Source organism: Carcharhinus amblyrhynchos, chromosome 27 (assembly GCF_965287045.1).
Source record: "Carcharhinus amblyrhynchos chromosome 27, sCarAmb.v2.hapA, whole genome shotgun sequence".
In the NCBI taxonomy this organism is placed as follows: Eukaryota; Metazoa; Chordata; class Chondrichthyes; order Carcharhiniformes; family Carcharhinidae; genus Carcharhinus; species Carcharhinus amblyrhynchos.
Window position 1 is genome coordinate 26,802,375 of NC_137350.1, and position 20,724 is coordinate 26,823,098.

Genomic DNA, 20,724 nt, shown 5'->3' on the forward strand with positions numbered 1-20,724 from the left:
TCCATAAGTGGATCTGCAAATGATCATATCAAGATATCAAAATGCACATGAAAATTTAAACACGATAGCTTAATTCTGATCTACTACATTAGCCAACAAAGCAGTTCCTTTTCATATTATTTGATTTGAGTGAATGAGATTACATATTGATTAAACTATTGTCAAATCTTTTTCACTCTTGCTTTTGAGCTGTTGTAACAGTTTACCACATAGAAGATAGTCATTAAGACTGTAATACATCAAACTGCTGTTTCCCTGCTTGATTTTCTTATCTTAAAGATATCTCTTAAAAGACATAATGTTCTCTACCTCAATTATTTTCAATATAAAGCTCCAACAACTCTCAGGAATTTGCTCACTCCCTCTCTTTTGACAATGTTAAATGGATCACTCATGCAACTTACCTCTCAAGCAGAGAAAAAGCAGTCTCTATGTCTCTTCCCCTTATGAAAACCTCTAGTGAACCACTGTTGGTCTTCTTTGCTTCAGTTCTGGTATGTCAAATCCCTCCTATCAATGTAGGGGATGGGATCACCACTGACTGAACAGTTCTCCTATATAAATGCCCTGACTACAAGAGTAGGTCAAAGGCTAGGAATCCTGCGGCGAATAACTCACCTCCTGACTTCCTGAAGCCTGTTCAGCATTGACAAGGCACAAGTCAGGAGTATGATGGCATACTCCTGACTCCACTTGTCTGGATGGGTGCAACTCCAACAGCACTCAAGAAGCTTGACACCATCCAGGACAAAGCAGCCTGCTTGATTCACTCCAGCTCTCATGCAGGCAAGTGTTGGATGAAGAGTATTAATGTTTGCGTTTTATTTTGTGAGAGAGAAGCTTAAGAAGTTTGGTGATGTCAAGTCCACAAAGATCACAACCATCAGAAATAATCATGGTCCAAGCTCCCAGGTAATATTGAGAATTGTTCAGTCATTTGGTCTCGTGATGATTATTCTACTCAAAATGGTCATAATTTCATGCAGTTAATTAAATTTCCTGCATTGAAACCACACAGTGAAATATATTAGAAAGAACAAAAGCATGAAATGAAAGAATGAAGGAACAAAAAGAACAAGGAAAAATAAAGTTTTGCATTTACATAGTTCCCTTCATGGCCTCAGGACAGTCCAAAGATGTGCAAGTTATGTTGACTGGCCATGCTAAATTGACTCTAGTGTCGGGGGTTAGAAGGGTAAATATGTGGGGTTACAGGAATAGGGTCTGGGTGGGATAATGGTCAGTGCAGACTCAATGGGCCACATGGCCTCTTTCTGCACTGTAGGGATTCTAGGAAAAGCATCTTACAATCAAAGTATTCTGAAACATGGTCAAAGTTATAATGTAGGAAAGCCAGAAGCCAGTCTGTGTACAGAAAGCTTGCACAAACACAATTTGATAATGACCAGAACACTGAATAACACCCATGTTCTTCTTCAAAATAGTGCCACGCGATCTTTCTCATCCAGCAGAGCAGCGTAGACAGGGCTTCAGTTTAATATCTTAAGGAAAGGTGGCACCTGGGTTCAGGACTTAAGCACTGTATTAGAGTTCCAGCCTAGAACATTGTTCTCAAATCCTAGAGCGGGACTTGAACCCACAAGCTTCTGATTCAGAGACAGTGCTAACATCTGAGCCACAGCTGACACTGCAGAAGTTTCATAAAATCAACTGGCATTTTCGAATATCGTTATTACAATAATGGGAACCAAATGCCCGCCTGAGCTACAATAATTGTGGGCAGATGATTACTACACTCAATATTTTTAGGTCAAGCAGATTTTCCATTTTCCGGGCAATTTTGGCAGTGTTTTCCCAATAATGGATTAAAATTAGACATTATGGTGGGTGTGGTTGGGAATCAGTCTTAATAACAGTACATTTTAATAGCTTATTATATAGATGGTTTGAATGTTCCTCTCTCTAACTATTATTTGGACATAAGTGATACAACCTCGTCTCCAATTCACCGTCCCTAATCCACTTTGTTCCCTGCCTGACAATTCTAAAATATGTTAAATTAGTCATAAAGATTTAAGCCTGACCGTCAGACACAATTCTAATATATAATCCCTTTGTGCAATTCTTTATTCATTCAAGGGAAGTGGGCATCACAGGCTAGGCCAGCATTCATTGGCCATCCCTAAATGCCTTCAGGTGATGGTGATCAGCTGCCTTCTTAAACCACTGCAGTCCATGTGATGTAGGCACACCCACAGTGCTGTTTGGTAGAGAGTTATACCATTTTCATCCAGTAACAGTGCAGGCGATTTATTTCCAAGTCAGAACAGTGAGTGCCTTGGAAGGGACTTCCCAGGTGGTGGTGTTATACAGAAACTAAAAGCAGGAGTAGCCATTTAGCCCTTTGAGTCTGCTCCACTATCCATTATTATGGCTCATCATCAAATTCAATAACCTGATCTCTCCCCCAACCATACCCCTGATCCCTTTAGCCCCAAGAGCTGTATCTAATTTATTCTTGGAATCAGACATTTTTGGCCCCACCTACCTTCTGTGGGCGTGAATTCCATAGCTTCACCATTCTCTGGGTGAAGAAATTTCTCCTCGCCTCAGTTCTAAAAGGTTTACCCCTTATACTTTAGTTCTAGGCTCCCCCACTATCAGGAACATTCAGTTGACATGAATCTGCAGTACACTAGCAACTACATGGTCAAAGTACTTCATTGGCTGTAAAATACTTTTTGAGATGTGCTGAGGTGATGAAAGGTGCTATATAAATGCAACTCTGTCTTTCATTCATTAACTGTTGACAATTCTGGGAACTGTGCAGAGTGGAAAATCAATCACACCTTCTCTATCTGAACAAATTAATCAAACGCGAGGCTTGTTAAAAAAAGATGTACTCTCCATGAGCAACACATACAGACTCTTTCACAGTATGTAGCTCTACTCTCCAACACAGCACTGCACAGTCAATACAACTCAACAGGGAACAAGTATTTTCAGACTAATGACGAAGGTTTGGCATAAACTAAGTGTAGACTGAATAGAAGCTTTGGTTGGATCAACTTAGGTTGCATTGGACCAGGTCCAGGTTGATATCCATTCCTCTGTGCTCCGCTGCTGGAAGCAGTTGTATTCATACTTTGTGCAGCAAAGTGAAGACTCTGGAGTAACCAATTCATCATTCCAGAGTCAAAAGCTATTGAAAAATAAAATCTACTGAACCTTAATACGTCTGGTATTTGTAAACTTTAATGATTTCTTGTCTAGTAGTCTGTTATGGCCAGTAGTTCTTATGCAACTAAGAAACATAATCTCATGAAAATAGTCCTCAGTAATAAATAACCTTGGAAATCTCCATAGCCAAATCATGTTTGTAATGTCAGAATGCAATTTAGTTAATTAATTAAAATGACAGAAAGTAATAAAACCGCCCCATTTATTTACTCAATCACAACGGCCAAATGCATTAATGATAGGGCTCGGTTGATATCCAGATCTGTTCCCCCAATCCCAAAGTGTCAGTCGACAGCATAGTTGTGATAGCCGCCAGTGTCAGTTATAACTCATCTGACTGATACATTTTTATTTGCACAGCATGTTAAGGCAACTCTGAAGAAAATATGGTTTGCACTTCATCCTGTTCTTAATTCTCTTATCTGCTGGGTTAACCCCCTCCCCCAAAACGTACCATGGTCAGAATCTTCCGGCCGTTCATGCCAGTGGATTTTCTGGTCTCGCTGCAGCGAACAGATATTTGGTTGGGTGCCAAATTCTCCATCCTCGCTGCAGTGGGGTGTAAACGGCTGGTAAGATCACACCTTTTTTTTATATAGCCGAGGCCAAAACTCTGCAGCCATTCACACCCTGCCGCCGCTGTTAGAGAGAACGGAGAATTTGGTGCTTAGCCAAATCTCCGCTCATGGCAGCAGGACGGGAGAATTCCAGCTGTGGGCGATGTCGGAGAACATAGCTGTAAAATTTTGGAAATGTTGCTGTTTAACCAGTTACCAGCAAGCCGACAATTTCTTTTAATTCTCATGATGAGTTGCAATTAATGTTTTTTTTTAGCAACTCAACCGAAATGAAGAGTGTGCCTGTTATTCACAAAATGCCTTCCAATGTTTCCATGCCACAGGGCATCTAGTTCTCCAAAGCATTACACCATCAGACCTCCTGCACTTGGAAATAAATGTTCATAGTTACAGATATTCTTGCTTGATTGGAAAAATATTGAGGACTAGCTGGATTGACCATGCTAAATTGCCCCTTAGTATTGGGGAACTAGCTAGGGTAAATGCATGGGGTTATGGGGATAGGGCCTGGGTGGGATTGAGGTCAGTGTAGACTCGATGGGCTGAAGGGTCTCCTTCTGCACTGTAGAATTCTATGATCCAAGCAAAGTAGATTTGGAGCACAATTTTTCCACCTATGAAACTTGACTGTGAATCGAACATAGCCTGATGGTATGAAGCCCACTTCTTTTATGATTGCTGCACTAAAGAGAGAAAACTCACACAAATAACTACAAATAAAGTGAAAGTGACACTTCTTTGGGACTAGGACACACATTTGGGACGGAATGCAAGGCTTTATCCCAATTTAATCCGTGCTCTTCTGAAGCATTTTTGGCACCGGTACAAGCCAAAGAGAAGCGAAAATCACACACACTATTCTGATTGTCCTAAACTACACCTCCTTCTTTTACAAATTATTTATAATATGAATTCTTTCTAATATAAACTCTTGAAGTATGATAAATGTTTAAACAAGATGTATCAAAGATTTTAACAGCAAAATTTAATTTACTATTAGTATCCTCTCCACACAGACACATTTTACAATTTCTTACAAACATGATTCTTCATTAATTACCCAATGTTCTGACTATTGAGAGACTGTGGACCCAGCATAAATTTAATCATGGATCCCTACAGTGCAGAAGGAGACCATTTGGCCCATTGAGTCTGCACCTATTCTCTCACAATAGTAACCCACCCAGACCCTATCCCCATAACCCCATGTATTTACTCCCAATCTTGGGACACTAAAGGCAATTTAGCATAGCCAATCCAACCAACCTGCACATCTTTGGACTGTGGGAGGAAACTGGAATACCTAGAGGAAACCCGCACAACACACGGAGGACATGCAGACACTGCACAGACTGATCCCAAGGCCAGAATCGAAGCCAGGTCCCTGATGCTGTGAGGCAGCAGAGCTAACTGTGCCACCATCCAGGTGTCAGCTTGTTCAACTTAAAAATTGCAGAAATTTGTGCCATAGATGTTTCAAAATACTACTACGTCTATATTTGTGAATCAGGACAGTAAATAATTGTCCTTCAACTCTCAAGGACCTCAAAATTCAAGACGAAAATTACGTTGAGCAGTTGGATACTCCTCAGAAGAAATAACTAAAACTGCTGCTTCGGAGAAATATTGGTGATAATTTTACACTTACTTGTGGGTAGAAAGCCCATGGGATTGGGTGGGACATGGACTTCACTAGGGAATAAAATCATACAGGAGTACAAAATCAGTGTTGCAGCCTATCCTGCAGGTTTCCTGCTTAATGAGTTAGGTTAGAATTAGCCCCCAGTGTTTTTCTTTTCTCAGCTTGAACTTTTAATGATCAATATTTTCAGCATTTCCTTTTGGTTGCGGATGCCAATTCTGGGAATGAAATATTTTCTCCCCAGGCATCCATCAGGCCCTGGGTTTAAGTACACTTAATTAAATGCAGGATTAAGTACTCGCACTAGTGTGACTTTTTGTTTCATGTGCTAGCCAGCCATTGACTCTGGCTGTAAACAAGTACCAATTGTGACCATTTTCACTTCATGCAAATGAATGCCACCAGGAGTTTTAATGAAGAATTGTCCAATTGGCAAAGAGCGCTGATTTTAACCCTGCAAATATGGATCATGCTCAAAGTGAGAATGTAGATAAGCAAACACGGGGGCGATGTTCCCACCTTGTCACGCCTGACACAGATTACACCGATCCTGGAAAATACCATGTGGTGCTAAAATTCAGTGCCACGCCCGACCAAAATGGTGTGCAACTATACTGGCCCTTTTCTAATGGCACAAACTGGATTGTGCCCAGAGAAGGCACAAGGCTGGATTGGCTGGATTTCAACCTCCTTCATGAGTTCAGCACATGATTGTTTCTCCTTCCAGGATGTTCCTCTCTCTCTGGAGGGAAGTCATGCCGGCGTGAATTATTATCGGTCTCCACTAGTACAGACCTAGTTTGGGGGGGGGGGCAGAGGGGGTGCTTGGAGGCATGGTCAGGCAGTGCCCACCTGGCACACTGGCAGTGCCCATGAGTAGTATCAATTAGGTACTACCAATGTGCCAGAGGCAATATCAAAGGGGTGGGGGCAGCTAGGAGTGGGGGGGTTGAGGGCCATGCAGAAGGACCCATCGGGGGTCGGGGCGAGGAAGGAAGAGGAGGTGGTCTGATGCTCGCAACCCGTGTCGCATGGGGTACATGCTGCTGGTGAGGGGAATGGGCTTGCCATGGATCGCTCAGTTCCCTTGCTGTTATAACTTTTTTTTGGGGGGGGGGGGTTGGGAACTGGGGATGAAATTCCATCCTATATTTTACCAATTACACCCATTCAACCTACATGTCCCTGTAGTTGTATTTAAAGCTAGTAACATTGCATGCGTGTTGTTAAATACAGAAATTATCCTGCTCACAAACTAAAATGTTCAGTGCTCGTGGAACATGAGAAATAGATTTGCCTTTTGGCCAATTTATGGAAACCCAATCTGTCTGATAAAGCCCTATGCCTCAAAACTCTCTGAGCTCATGGCCCTGCAAGGATGAACCCATTTTTAAGGCAAGCCTATTCTGAGGAACTTTCACACAAGCAAAATAAAAAGGAATGTCACATTACATTCCACATGGATATCCTGAAATGAAGTTTAGGCAGCTTTAGAAACACTTCAACCGACACATTTACTTATTAACATGGCAGCGGGAGGCAGTAGGCAGTTGTGCCTTTCTGAATGCAGGAGATATGCAGCTCTGGAAGCAGATGAAAGAGTACAAACTGAGACTGAACTGGGTCACTTGATAGCTCAGCGGGTTTACTTAGTGAGTTCCTGCAAAGTGCAATACCAGACAGGTTCCAAGTTCGCAGTCTGTGCTGAGTTGTTTGATATGTTGGATATGTCACTACAATTGGGATCAGTGGATTTAAGTTAAGGGAGAAAAATCAGCCAGGATTTCTGCTGTTCAATACTATCAAGCAAACGCGAGAGTATTTGATCAAGTGAGGAGAGTATTGATCTTGGCTCTGCTCACCCCTCCGACTTGAAGAGGTGTGCCGACAGTCACTGTTGTTGTGGTTTGCAAATTAATAATGGTCTCTTGAGCCAAGCAGTGGAGGGTGCCTGACATTAATGGGGCCATATCCCAGTAAAGGTTCGGAGGAATGGGGCGAGGGAGATCGGCTACAATTAGTGTTGAACAGTGTGCAGCATGAGAACATAGATGGCTAACTTCCAAAAACAGCCAATTACTTCTTACCTTATGTAATTGCTTCATCCAGTTTTTTCCAATTGACATTTCTATTTATCTCTGTGTACTTACACATCATAAAAAAATTCCAAGCTTCTTCAACCAACCAAATCAATATGCAGAATGCCTTCTGTCATTCCTGTAGCACATATTGATACCTCCACACACAAAGCTGTGCATTCATTGTAGACATGTGGGGTGGCACAGTGGCTAGCAGTGCTGCCATACAATGCCAGGGACCCACGTTCAATTCCCTGTTTGGGTCACTATCTGTGTGGAGTTTGCACGTTCTCCCTGTATCTGTGTGGGTTTCCTACGGGTGCTCTGGTTTCCTCCCAGTCTGAAGGAAGTGCTGGTTGGGTAGATTGGCCATGCTAAATTCTCCCTCAGTGTCCCCAAACAGGTGCTGGAGTGTGACGACTAGGGGATTTTCACAGTAACTTCATTGCAGTGTAAACATAAGCCTACTTGTGACTAATAAATAAATAAACTGTTTTTCTAATTTTCTGCAGCCTATACTTTTTTTTACTTTTTAAACTCTTTATTAATTTCTTGCAAACAGGCTACACATTAGTCCAAGAACATGGGCAAGGACAGCAAGATGAAACTGCATATTTGTTGGGATGCCTTCAGAACATAGATGACACCCTTGATCCATGGCAGAATACTTCTATTACCTCAGCATTTCAGCGACTACAACAAAAATCAGATTTGAATTCTCTTCATCGTAACTCATGCATAGTTGAGGACACCTGTAACCTTCACTAAATAAAGGTCAAACTTCTGGAGGGTCATCCATTATGCAGGGCTAACTGTACATTCAAAGGACTTGACTCTGAAGAAGTCATACATGAACTAATTTTCTCTCCACAAGACACTGCCAAACATACTGAGTTTTTCAAGCATTTTCTGTCCCTGACTTTTCTTCACGCCTGTCCCAAGCACAAAGAGTACTATTACATAGCTCCAACTTTACTTACAGTACATGGCTGGCAAAGCTTTTTAGTTTTGTTCAGAATGGCTAATTTGAATTTAAAGAAAAATTAACTCTGGCTGGAGATGCTAGTTCTAAACCTAATCTCAACTGACGCTTGCATCCAATATCTTATCAAGAGCGAAGCAATCACATCATCTGACATCGCAAAGGCAAATCAGCCAGGAAGGGGAGTTCTTATGCTGTTTCAGTACCTTTTTGGCAGATTGAACAAATATTCATAGGTTCCACCTTTCCACTCTCAAGCAACGCAGACATAGGTGGGCGAAATAGGCAGTTTAGGGGAGGTGGTGGCAAAGTGGTATTGTCACTGGAAGAGCAATCCAGAGACCCAGCGCTGTGCCCTGGGGTGCTGTGTTCAAACTTTCACAACGAGAGATGGTGAAATCTGAATTCAATAAAAATAAATCTGGAATTAAATGTCCAGTATTGAGCATGAACCCATTGTTGATTGTGGTTAAAAAAAAAACCCTTTGGTTCACTAGTGTCCTTTAGGGAAGAAAATTCGCTGTCCTTACCTGGCCTGATCTACATATAACCCTCAGCAATGTGACTGACTCTTAAATGCCCTCTGAAATGGCCTAGCAAGCTACTCAAATGTAAAGCAATTAGGAATGGGTAATAAATGCTGACCCAGCCAGTGATGCCAACACCCTCTGAATGAATAATGAAAGAAAGGAAGAAAAAGTCTCAAGTTTCAAAAAGCAAAGGTGATGCAGTCATAACAAAAACCTCCTTACACCGTCATTCTTAAGGCGAAGTTATATTTCCACTCTTGCATTGAATGGAAATGATTTCCAGGAACAAACTGATCCAAAAAGTGGCAACATAACGAGTATAACAGGTTCCAATCTAACACATAAGCATACAAAAGCCAAAAAACAGTCCCTTTTTCTACCACAAGGATGTAAGTTGAAAGAACCGTCCTCGACCGAGTGTTGCAGACTGGCACATTCCAAGGTCCAGGACTACGTGCTGAGGGACGCGCTGAAGCTTGGAGCAGCTGCCGCAAAGGCACAATGGGGAAAGGCCACACTGCAAGGCCTTTTAACGGAGGCAGACCGAGGGCCTGGGAACTGCAGAATACCCTCGACCTGCGTACCTGTGTGCCAATCTGAGCAATAACGGCACACAGTAATTTTTGAGGCATGTATATAGTTTTAAGTTTTGAATTGTTATGACTGTAATTTGTATAGAACTGTAAAAAGTTTTAACTCTGCACTGTTTGCAATTCAAAGACATGTAGATTTGCAATGGTTTACTTGAGATTTTTATGAGTAAAGTATATTTTTGGAAAAAAGGTGGTTCGGGAAAGGCCACGCTGTAAGGTCTATTAACGAAAGCAGACCGAGGGCCCGGGAACTGCAGAACACCCTTGACCTGCACAACTGTGTGCCAATCTGAGAAATAACAGCACACAGTAATTTTTGAGGCATGTATATAGTTTTAAGGTTTGAAATGTTATGACTGTAATTTGTATAGAACTGTACAAAGGTTTAATTCTGCACTGAATGCAATTCAAAGACATGTAGATTTGCAATGGTTTATTTGAGTTTTTTTTATGAATAAAGTATATCTTTGGAAAAAAAAAGGATGTCTTTTGACACTTTGAGTTCACACCAGTCTAATTCCAGTCCAGAACAAGATTGCATGGATATAATGTCTAGGTGGGCACTTCAGCCTTCTAAAAATTTTGAATGCAATATTAAGTACTTGCTGTTTAGAGAGAGGCTCTCATCCATGGAAATGTACGTGGATGAAAAGTTGTTTTTTGCTGGTCAGGCTCAGTACTTGTCCATTTTAATAACAGTTTGCCAGTAGTAGACACAAGTCTCAGATTCTCACCTACATCATGACTGCAACCTTAAATTGCTTTTATTTTTCTGCCAGTTTCAGTTCAGTTATCAGCCTTTATTTATCAGCATAGGCCCTCGGAAAGTTCAAATGTTATAGTCATATATATTTGGGTAGAAATTCGGTATTTTGAAGAGCAAGGCTGATGGTGCATTACTTTTCATGAGAATTTTCCCCATTTAATTACAAAGTAGGGCCAGAGTTCAATTCCCACTGAAAAGAATGGGGTAATTTTCCAGGCCCACACATGTTGGGGCCGTTTGGGGCAGGAGAATTGCAGGGGAGGAGCCTAATGCATTTAGCACCAGCGAGAACCCCCTTTTGGGATTCTCCCCACCCTCATGCCCCGACTTAATCTTGATCCTGCCCAGCGAGGGTGGGAAACAGATTGGCATACTTAAATATTTTATGCTTCTGGGACTGTCCAACCCTGGGATACAGCGGGTGCCTGGAGTCAATCACTACTGGCTTCCACAAAGGGAGATCAGGCATGATGGTCACATCTGGAGGGGGAGGGGGGGGGGGGGGGGGGAGTGTGCTCAGAGACCACAGCCCACACATGGTTGGCACTGCCCCCAGCACCTGGAGGTGCCAAGCTCATAGGATCATAAGACCACAAGACGTAGGAGCAGAATTAGGCCACTCTGCCCATAGAGTCTGTTCCACCATTCAATCATGGCTGATATTTTTCTCACCCCCATTCTCCTGACACTACCCTGATGGAGAGTTTTCAATTTCACTTTGAGACTGGGGAATCCTTTCCAATCTCTCTGAAGCTGGACTCGCTTGTATGTTTAGGGTCCCCCCTTTTCTCGAACCGAATTGCAAAATTCATTCCCTCTCAAGAAATGACTAAGTGCAGGAGGATTACATGCCAGACATGCTGGGGCAAATCACAGATTTTCTCGCCCGAAATGGCACTTAGTCATTTTTTGGGAAAATGCCATCCAATGAGTCCCATCATCCAGCTTCGTCAACCAGGTACTGTTTATTTATTTATTTGTGTAACAAGTAGGCTTACATTAACATCACAATGAAGTTACTGTGAAAAATCCCCTAGTCGCCACACTCCGGCACCTGTACTGAGAGAGAATTCAGCATGGCCAAGCCATCTAACCAGCACATCTTTCGAACTGTGGGAGGAAACGTATGCAAAGCAGGGAGAACGTGCAGACTCCACACAAGGAGTGACCCACATCGGGAATTGAACCCAGGTCCCAGATGCTGTGAAGCAGCAATGCTAACCACTGTGCCACCATGCTGCTGGCAGTGAGAGAGTTGTTCTCCAGTACCAAGTGTTGCTTTTAGGGCAGGAGGAATAAGGAAAAATAGTCTTTTTTTTGGGGGGGGTAAAATATGCAAGGAAATGTAAATTATATCGTTTACCTGCAGTTTGTCTATTTTCTGCTTCATTGTTAGATATAACAGGGACATTGCTCTTACTGCCTACATTTTGATTTATTCCCCTGTACTTCCTGTCATCAAATGGCCTTGGATTTAATATCAGGCATGCAGCTTGTAAATTTGGTAGATATTACTTGGATGTCTGCACGGGCCTCTTACGTATTTTGCATAACCTCTTGCAGGATTGAAGAGAGAAAGTGGCAGACTTGCAGCAATCAGAAAAGAGTTGCAGAATGTAGGAACTGGTTCCAAACTTTGGAAAATGAGCGTTCAGCAGACAGGAAGGTGCAATCAGTCGCTCAGACCGAACTGCTCAGAAAAGGGCAGCAGAACAAGGGCAGATCTTGGCAGTGAATGAAAAGACAGTGATGTTTATTTCACACATCTCCCCAAATCTCAGCTGCAGTTAGGGAAATGCTCCATGATTTCACGCTCCAAATTTTAGAATGCCTCATTGTACGTTGACATTGCAAAGAAGGCAACTTTATAGGTCAGCTGTGCTTAGTAAAAGTGCTCTCACGTCATCTTAAGTGAATTATTTACATGTGATTTCACAACCAAATTAGCTACCACGGTGATTAAGCTTTTACAAGGAGACATTAGTACCAACGTACAAAACACTACTAACCTCCTTCGGGCTTTGAACCCTGGGTTGAAAGTGAACCAAAGTAACATTGAGTAAATGGCTGCAATCTGGCAAGAAACCAATATGTTTTAATGGTCAATGGCTTGCTGAATTAAATAGACGGAAAGGCATGCGTGCAAGAACAGGAAACGGAATACAGTCTTTACAAACCAAATCAAGGGTATAATCACATCTAAATAATTGATCATGGTGCAATTTCCATTCTAAAAATTGCACAACATTAGACAAGGACAGCACAAAACAAAAAGCTACCCACTTTGTTTATCAGCTGACAGGCATTTTGCCTTACAACTACTTCAATTGACCTGACATTGAGAAGTTAGCCAGCAATGAAAAAAGACCGCTATTAAATATACTAATCTGGTCATTTTTGAAGTTATGAAATCGAACCACTCTCTCCCAGAAAAGAAATGAGAAACTTCTCTAACTGAAATGATTTCAGTACAGAAATACAACTCAAATGATTGAACCGCTATAGAAAATAAAATATGGACATTTTTCCACAGATTTGAGATTGTCTACACATAGAATGTACTGAATGAATACTTATACTGTATTTTTGTTTTACTTCCAAAGTGAGTTGTTGATGCAACAGTGGGTTATGTGCTGTTTTCAACGGGAAATTAATCCAGAGAGAACTTCTAGGTCAGCAGCCTTCTTAAAACACTCATGATGTGCATTTCATTCTTTTAAGTAAATATCTTACACGTTTTGCTTTCATATTAAGAAACTAGAACAAACTAGCTGATGGCACCATGATCTGCAGTGGTGAGTTTTACCAGCTCGTTAAGACATTGGAACAGAAAAGATATGGAGTAGAGTTACATTTTATTAGGTTAAGTACAGATCACGCAAACAAGTCGACATTGCTTTGGGTCAAATAATGTCTTCAGTTCAATGAACAAAATGAAAATGGGCTTTGAATCTGCCACAGCATTTGTTAGTGGTAGTTCTTTATATTTTCAATGCCAATTCCCTGTATGTTAAATGGTTCAACCATTTAACTTACATCCCTGCATGAAATGAAAGTGCAGTATTTCACTGAAGCCATCTCAGTTAACTTAGCTTATTACCTCTGTTCCAAAAGGGATAGTGAGTGGTATCAATGTAAATAACTTCAAAAATAACCTGATTACCTCCTCCAACACTCTTGCTTCCTAAGCAAGTATCCAACTCCTTTCTGAACACTTGAATTTATTTTGCAGTGGTGGTTTTCTGAGGCGCTGTGCTCTACATACTTATAACTATTGGAAGAAGCATGAAGAGACAATGGGGAGTTCAGCTCAATCCGAGAGCGGAAAAAATTGTACATTGCATATTTTCTTAGTGTATGTTTTTTTGCATATCACATGCATAAAATGAAGTGGTTAGCAGTGCTGCCTCACAGCGCCAAGGATACAGGTTCAATTCCAGCCTTGGGTAACTGTCTGTGTGGAGTTTGCATGTTCTCCCCGTGTCTGCGCGCATTTCCTTCAAGTGTTCCAGTTTCCTCCCGCAGCCCAAGAGGTGCTGGTGGGGATTAGTCATGCTAAATTGTACCTTAGTGTCCCATGGTGGGTAGGCTAGGGGGGGATTAGTGGGGTAAATACATGGCCTAACAGGGTTAGGGCCTGAGTGGGATGCTGTTGGAGATTCAGTGCAGACCTGATAGCCCTAATGGCCTGCTTCTGCACTGTAGGGATTCTATGAAAATGATTTGTAAAAAATAAAACAATTTTTAGATTCATTTATCGTAATTTAGCTTTATAAACATTGACAAATTATGTTACAGTAATAAAAAATGTTGGTTAGACCACACTTGAGATACTGTGTCCAATTCTGATTGCCACACTATCAGAAGGACGTGGAGGCTTTGGAGGAAATATAGAAAAGGTTTATCAGGATGTTGCCTGGTATGGAGGGTATTATTTATTAGGAGAGGTTGAATAAACTGGGATTGTTTTCCCTGGAAAGACGGAGGCTCAGGGGTCTACCTGATAGGAATTTATAAAATTATGAGGGGTATAGATAAGGTTGGAAGCTTTTTCCCAGGACAAAAATTACAATTACAACTACAAGGGGGCACAAGTTCAAGGTAAGGAGGGGAAAGGTTCAGTAAAGATGTACGGGGGAAGTAGTGGAGCCTGGAATGCACTGCCAAGTGAGGTGGTTGAGGCAGACATGTTAGTGACATTTATGACTTATCTGGATAGACCCATGTACAGGTGGGGAATAGAAGGATACAGGCAGTTGCCTAAGTAGGAAAAAGGGATCGGCACAGGCTTGGTGGGCCAAAGGGCCTGTTCCTGTGGAGTACTTTTCTTTGTTCTGATCATGATTATTCACACCAAAGATTTTTCAATGCCTCACATTGAAATAATTCCTCCCCTGTCTAGTTAAGATACACTTTCATTTCCTTGTATTAATTTGAAATTAAAGCCATTTGATTAATGAATAAAACCAATACAAAACAAAAACACTGCAGATGCTGGAAATCTGAAATAATAACAGAAAATGATGGAAACATTCAGTAGATCAGACAGTATCTAGGGGAAGAGAATTAACGGATAACCAGAAACCCGTTACATCTCCAGATGGTTCTACTTCTGGCAATAAGGTTATTGACCTTAACAGTTTCTTTCACTGCTCATACTGCCTGACCTATCGGGTATTTTTAGCATTTTCTTTTTTTTTAGATGATGATTTATACAACTTCTATAACTTAACTACATGGCTATGGCGGTTTCCATGTCTCCATGCATTGTCAAACTTGAAAGTGGGCATGGAATGTAAAAGACCAGGTGAGGAACAGTTGAGTGCAAGAAGGAAGATACAAATAACCACAATCAGTTCCGGACACAACAAGAATAAAGTTTAACACGGCAGCGACAAGAGAAAACATTTTCTCGGCTACTGTATCTCCCACTAAAAACCACTAACAACAGAATACACTGATGTTCAAGCGTGTGATGTACTAGAACATACAGCGATGCCAGTAGACTCTCTGTACAATAACTGCTCCTCCAAACACCACATAAACATAATTAACAATAATTACACCAATGTGTAAACCAGTATATACTTCAGTCCAAAAAGACCTGGATCGTGATTCTCACCACTTCAGTTAACGTGAGGTTGCATTTATAATGCAATTTTAGGGATAACAGCATAAATCCTTTGGAGCTGATAGTGTATAACCTCTTGTGTGTCACATCAATTGAAGTTTAAGAACATTGGTGGGAGAGGGATGGGGCTCCCTCAATTTTCCTACCATCTTTCAATCCCATCAGCAGCTAACTATCGAATGGAAAAGATGTGAAAGCGGTTTTCTGCTCTCTCTAAATATTGATATTCACCAGGTGACAGAGCAGTGCTAGATCTGTTGCATTAGAGTAGCATTAATTTTATTTATTGGTGTCACAATGAGGCTTACATTAACACTGCAATGAAGTTACCATGAAAATCCCCTAGTTGCCACACTCCGGTGCCTGTTCGGTTACACAGAGAAAATTTAGCACGGCCAACCCACCTGACCAGCACGACTTTCAGGCTGTGGGAGAAAACCCACACAGACATGCGGAGAACATGCAGACTCTGCACAGTCACCCAAGGCCAGAATCGAACCCGGCCCCCATTGCTGTCAGGCAGCAATGCTAACCACTATACTGTCATCCTATGAAAATGTGAACAGCTGGTCATATAATTGGCAGGAACTCTCTCTAGAACAATTGCATTGCTAATTTCATGATAAACTTTTGAACTGTTCTAGCAGCAGGGTGAAATGCAGTGTTACCACAATGCATTGACTATCCACTGAGGAGATGACAGGTTCAGCTTCCCTCTGCAAGGCAAGTCAGTCAATAGGCATTTGCTATAGCTGAGTAATAGTCTTGCTTTAGAGTCAGAAGATTTATGAATGTCAGTTCTGGTAAAAGGTTGACCCTCCTGTACAATATTGAGGGACAGGGATGGCAGGGTAGCACAGTTGACACTTAAAGAACAATTTAACATGGCCAATCCACCTAACCTGTCATCTTTGGAAACGAAGGGGCAATTTAGCATGGAAAATCCACCTAACCTACATATCTTGGGATACTAAGGGCAATTTAGCATGGCCAATCCACCCAAACTACACATCTTTGGACACCAAGGTGCAATTTAGCATGGCTATTCCACCTAACCCACACATCTTTGGACATTAAGCGGCAACTTAGCATGGCCAATCCATCTAACCTGCACATCTTTGGACACTAAGGGGAATTTAACGTGGCCAATCCATCTAACCTGCACATCTTTGGACACTAAGGGGAATTTAACGTGGCCAATCCATCTAACCTGCACATCTTTGGATTATGGGAGGAAACCTACGCAGTCATGGGGAGAACATGCAAACTCCACACAGTCATTGCTTCCTTTACAACTAGTTTACAGGTAGTTTTGTTGCCTATAATGGTGTGCAGTGGTTGTGAATGACACAATGATAAGGATGGCACTCTGTCCCAGGTACCTCTACCCCCCCCCCCCTCCTCTCCCCTGCCCACTGTACCTGTAACTCACACCATGCCACCTCCACCGTGATCTCGGTGTCCAAGCCTTTGTAGACAGTCTTGAAGGAGCCTCTGCCCAGCTCGATGTTGAACTTGAGGAACCTGCCGTCGGGAGAGGTGTCCACCGCCTTCATCTCCACCTCGTTCTCCTCCGGTTCCATCTGAGTCTCCTCGGGTAGCTCGGAAACGGAGTCTTTGTGCGGGGGACGGGGGCTGCCATCCTCGGTGTCCGAGCTGTTGGCAGCGGTGGCGGCGGCAGCGGCGGCTTTGAGCAGCGGCTGGGGAGGCGGGCCAGCGGGCGGAGCGCCGGAGGGGGCTCCCGTTCCCGGCCCGCTGTTACCGGGCGGCGGAGGGGACGGAGACGGCAGCGGGAGCAGGGGATCGCCGCTGCCTCCGGGGCTGCTATCCGGGACTGCCTGCAGCCGGGGCGGCCGGTGGAGGACCAACAGACCGTCTGCCCCCAGCTCGATGGAGCTTCTCCTCTGCCCCCGGGGCTGGCTCCTCCGGCAATCCCGGGCTGGAGCTCTCCGCCGCCGGCTCTGCATCTTGCTCAGCAGCGGCGAGCGATCCAGTTCCAGATCCAGCGGGGAAGGGATCACCCCGAATCCAGCCAGGTCCACCTCTGCCTGGGACATATTCCTGGACATGGAGTCCTCTTTCATTCAACTCACAAACACCCCAAACAGCAGCAGGAAACTTTTTTTTTATTTTGGAGAGGTACTGATTCTTTAAAGCAATCCCTAACTCCTGGTGTCAAATCAACTCAATATTAAAAAAAAACACAAACCCTTCTGCTTGACACATGTTGAAACTTCCTCTCTGCTTGATACAAACTTCTCAACAGAAGCAAACTACTGTCCAAAGTTTTTTTTAGTTTAGTTTTTCTTCTCTCTGGCAGCTTCAGATTATAAAATTGTTGCCCATTTATTCTCCAGTTGCTAAAATTAAAGGAAGCCAGTTGTTAAAGGCTACAGCAGAAACTACTCCCACTTTTGCATTAACGCCTGATTTTACTGTCAGCCAGGCGTTAATAACACCTCCCCACAGCGCCCATTGGCTGTATGTGATACCTGGCAGGGTGGGATCAGCCTGTGTTTGTTTACTCAGTGCTCCATGAAATGTCATTTTTTTCCCCACTTTTCAAAACAGCCCTCTTCATTTTTTTTAAAAAACCCTCTAGTTTTTAACGAGGGCTGAGAGATCAGTACACAAAGTGCCGAGGGAGTGTGACACACGTCCTTTTTAGCACGCTCGTTCTCAGAAGTGGCAATCAGTGTCTGAATGCACACAACCCCCCCTTTATCAGGAAGCACATTCACTCAACTCTTGTCACGTTCTCCTGCTGCGCTGGGGCCCTTGGCTAGAAACTGAGTTACTATCACCTCAAGACACACACCCCGGAGATGGAGGGTTCTTGATGTGATTATATATTCACACTTCTTGTTTGGGACAACTATAAAACTGCAGTGCAGAAAGAGGCCAGCCAGTCCATGGAGTCTACACGGACTCACCCAAAGAGCATTCTACCCAGACCCTCCCCTCCGCACTATTCCTGTAACCCCACACATTTACCGTGGCTAATCTCCCTAATTTGCACATATTTGAACACTGAGGAGCAATTTAGCACGGCCAATCCACCTAACCTATACATCTTTGAACAGTAAGGAGAAATTTAGCACGGCCAATCCACTTAACCTGCATACCTTTGGAGTGTGGGAGGAAACCAGAGCACCCAATGGAGACCCACGCAGACACAGAGGAGAATGTGCAAACTCTGCACAGACTGTGATCCAGGCTGGGAATCGAACCTGGAGTCCCTGACGCTGTGAGGCCGATAGTAGTCATGATGTGGATATGCCAGCATTGGACTGGGGTAAACACAGTAAAAAGTCTGACAACACCAGATGTTGTGAGACTTTTTGCTGTGAGGCAACAGTGCTAAGCACCGTGCTACCATACTGGCCTAAAACAACACCGCAATGTTGCGGAAGTAGTAGCAGACTGGTAATCAATTTGACAGACAAATAGTCTCCCTTTGTGCCCCAAAACTACCTTTATCAGCCCATAATGTGTAGGTGTATCCATAACATAATTGATTTGGGATAGCGATACCTACATCTGTTGAACACAAATGGTAACAGCCACTTATTAAAAAAGTGTGTTTGTGTTAATAACGTGAGAATGTAGCTGTCCTTTTTTCCATTCATGGGATGTGGGTGTCAATGGTTAGACTGGCATTTATTGTCCATACCTAATTGCTCCCTGAACTGAATGGCTCACTCAACAATCTCAGAGGGTTGTTAAGAGTCAACCACATTGCTGTGGTTCCGGAATCACATTTAGGACAGACCAGATAAGGACGGCAGATTCCCTCCCCTAAAGGACATTGGAATGATATTTGATGGGAGCATGAATACTGCAGATGGGACTAGAGATGGTTGATTTTTCAATCTCAATGGATAGAACTGGGATGGACAACCTACAAAGGGACAAAGAGTTAAAAATCTGATAATAAAATTAAAATCTCACTTATTCAAGCACTAAGCTAGTGGTCCTGATCACAATGTAATAAAGTTATAATTTATAAAGTAAGAAGCAAAAAAAAAGCATCATCCCAACAGATCTCTAAGGTAGGGACACGTTCAGCACAACTATGTGGGCCGAAGGGCCTGTATTGTGCTGTAGTTTTTCTATGTTCTTTGTTCTATCTCCAAAACCAACCAAAGAACTTCTAAAACTAAAGATGAATTTTGATGTGTAGTCAGTATTATTACCAATAGGCAAACAGAGCAACAAATCTCAGCAAAGGTGAGCCATTAGTTAGTCTGTTTTTGGCAGTGGTGCTTTGAGAGAGGAATATTGTTCAGGAGAAGAGTGGAACTGCTTCTTTTCAGACAGTACACCTGAGGCAATCAACACACGAGAAAATCCCAAAATCTTACACCGGCATATAAGTTAAATCACTTGGATGTTGGAATACAGAGTAACATTTCAAAATCTGGTACCCAAATTTGGAGGCAAGGCAAGGTGAGTCCATCAGTGTAAGAGAGGGAGAATTATACAAGGCAACATGAGTCTATTAGTGTAAGAGAGGGAGATTTATACAAGGTAAGGTGGGTCTATTAGTGTAAGAGAGGGAGATTTATACAAGGCAACGTGGGTCTATTAGTGTAAGAGAGGGAGAATTATACAAGGCAATGTGGGTCTTTTAGTGTAAGAGAGGGATATACGTGCTTAGGGAAAAAGGCAAAGGCTAGAATATTTAATGAGTGCTTTGTATCAGTGTTTATTGAGAGGATGCTAACTAAATGTTGACAGAAGCAGAGATGGCAGAGATAATGGATGGGGTGTGTTTCCTGAAGGTAGTGAAAAGGCTGATTATGCTTGAAGTAGGTATATCACCTTGTCCAGATGGCTTACATCCCAGGGTGATGAAGGAAGTAGGAGTGGGGATAGTGGAAGGGCTTCTTATAATTATTCAAACCTTCTTAGACACAAGAGAGGTGCCAGAGTATTGGCGAGTAGCAAATGTGACAACCATACTTAAGAAAGGGTGTAAGGGCAATCCCAGTAACAACAGTGTAAAATCAGTAATGTGAAAGGCTTCAGAAAAAATCAATGAAAAAATCAACAGGCACTTGGAGAGGTTTAAGTTAACTAAAGAGAGGCAGCACTGATTTATAAAAGGGGTATTATACTTGACTAATTGAATTTTTTGATGAAGAACAAAGAAAGTGGATAAAGGGAGTGCAATTGATGCTGTCTGTATGGATCTTAAGAAAGCATTTGACAAAGTACCAT

The 20,724-nt window shown here is 42.5% G+C and overlaps 1 protein-coding gene across 2 annotated transcripts in view; it reads right to left on the bottom strand.

Moving 5' to 3' along the window:
- The window catches only part of wnk4a (WNK lysine deficient protein kinase 4a), an 85,406-nt gene extending 67,258 nt beyond the window's left edge, over positions 1-18,148 (bottom strand). For both annotated transcript variants that reach the window (XM_080213824.1, XM_080213822.1), the window contains exon 1: positions 16,923-18,148. In XM_080213824.1, the coding sequence (XP_080069950.1) occupies positions 16,923-17,585 (663 nt within the window). In that variant the 5' untranslated portion in view covers positions 17,586-18,148. The remainder of the gene's footprint in view (positions 1-16,922) is intronic.
- Between the last annotated feature and the right edge of the window lie 2,576 nt (positions 18,149-20,724).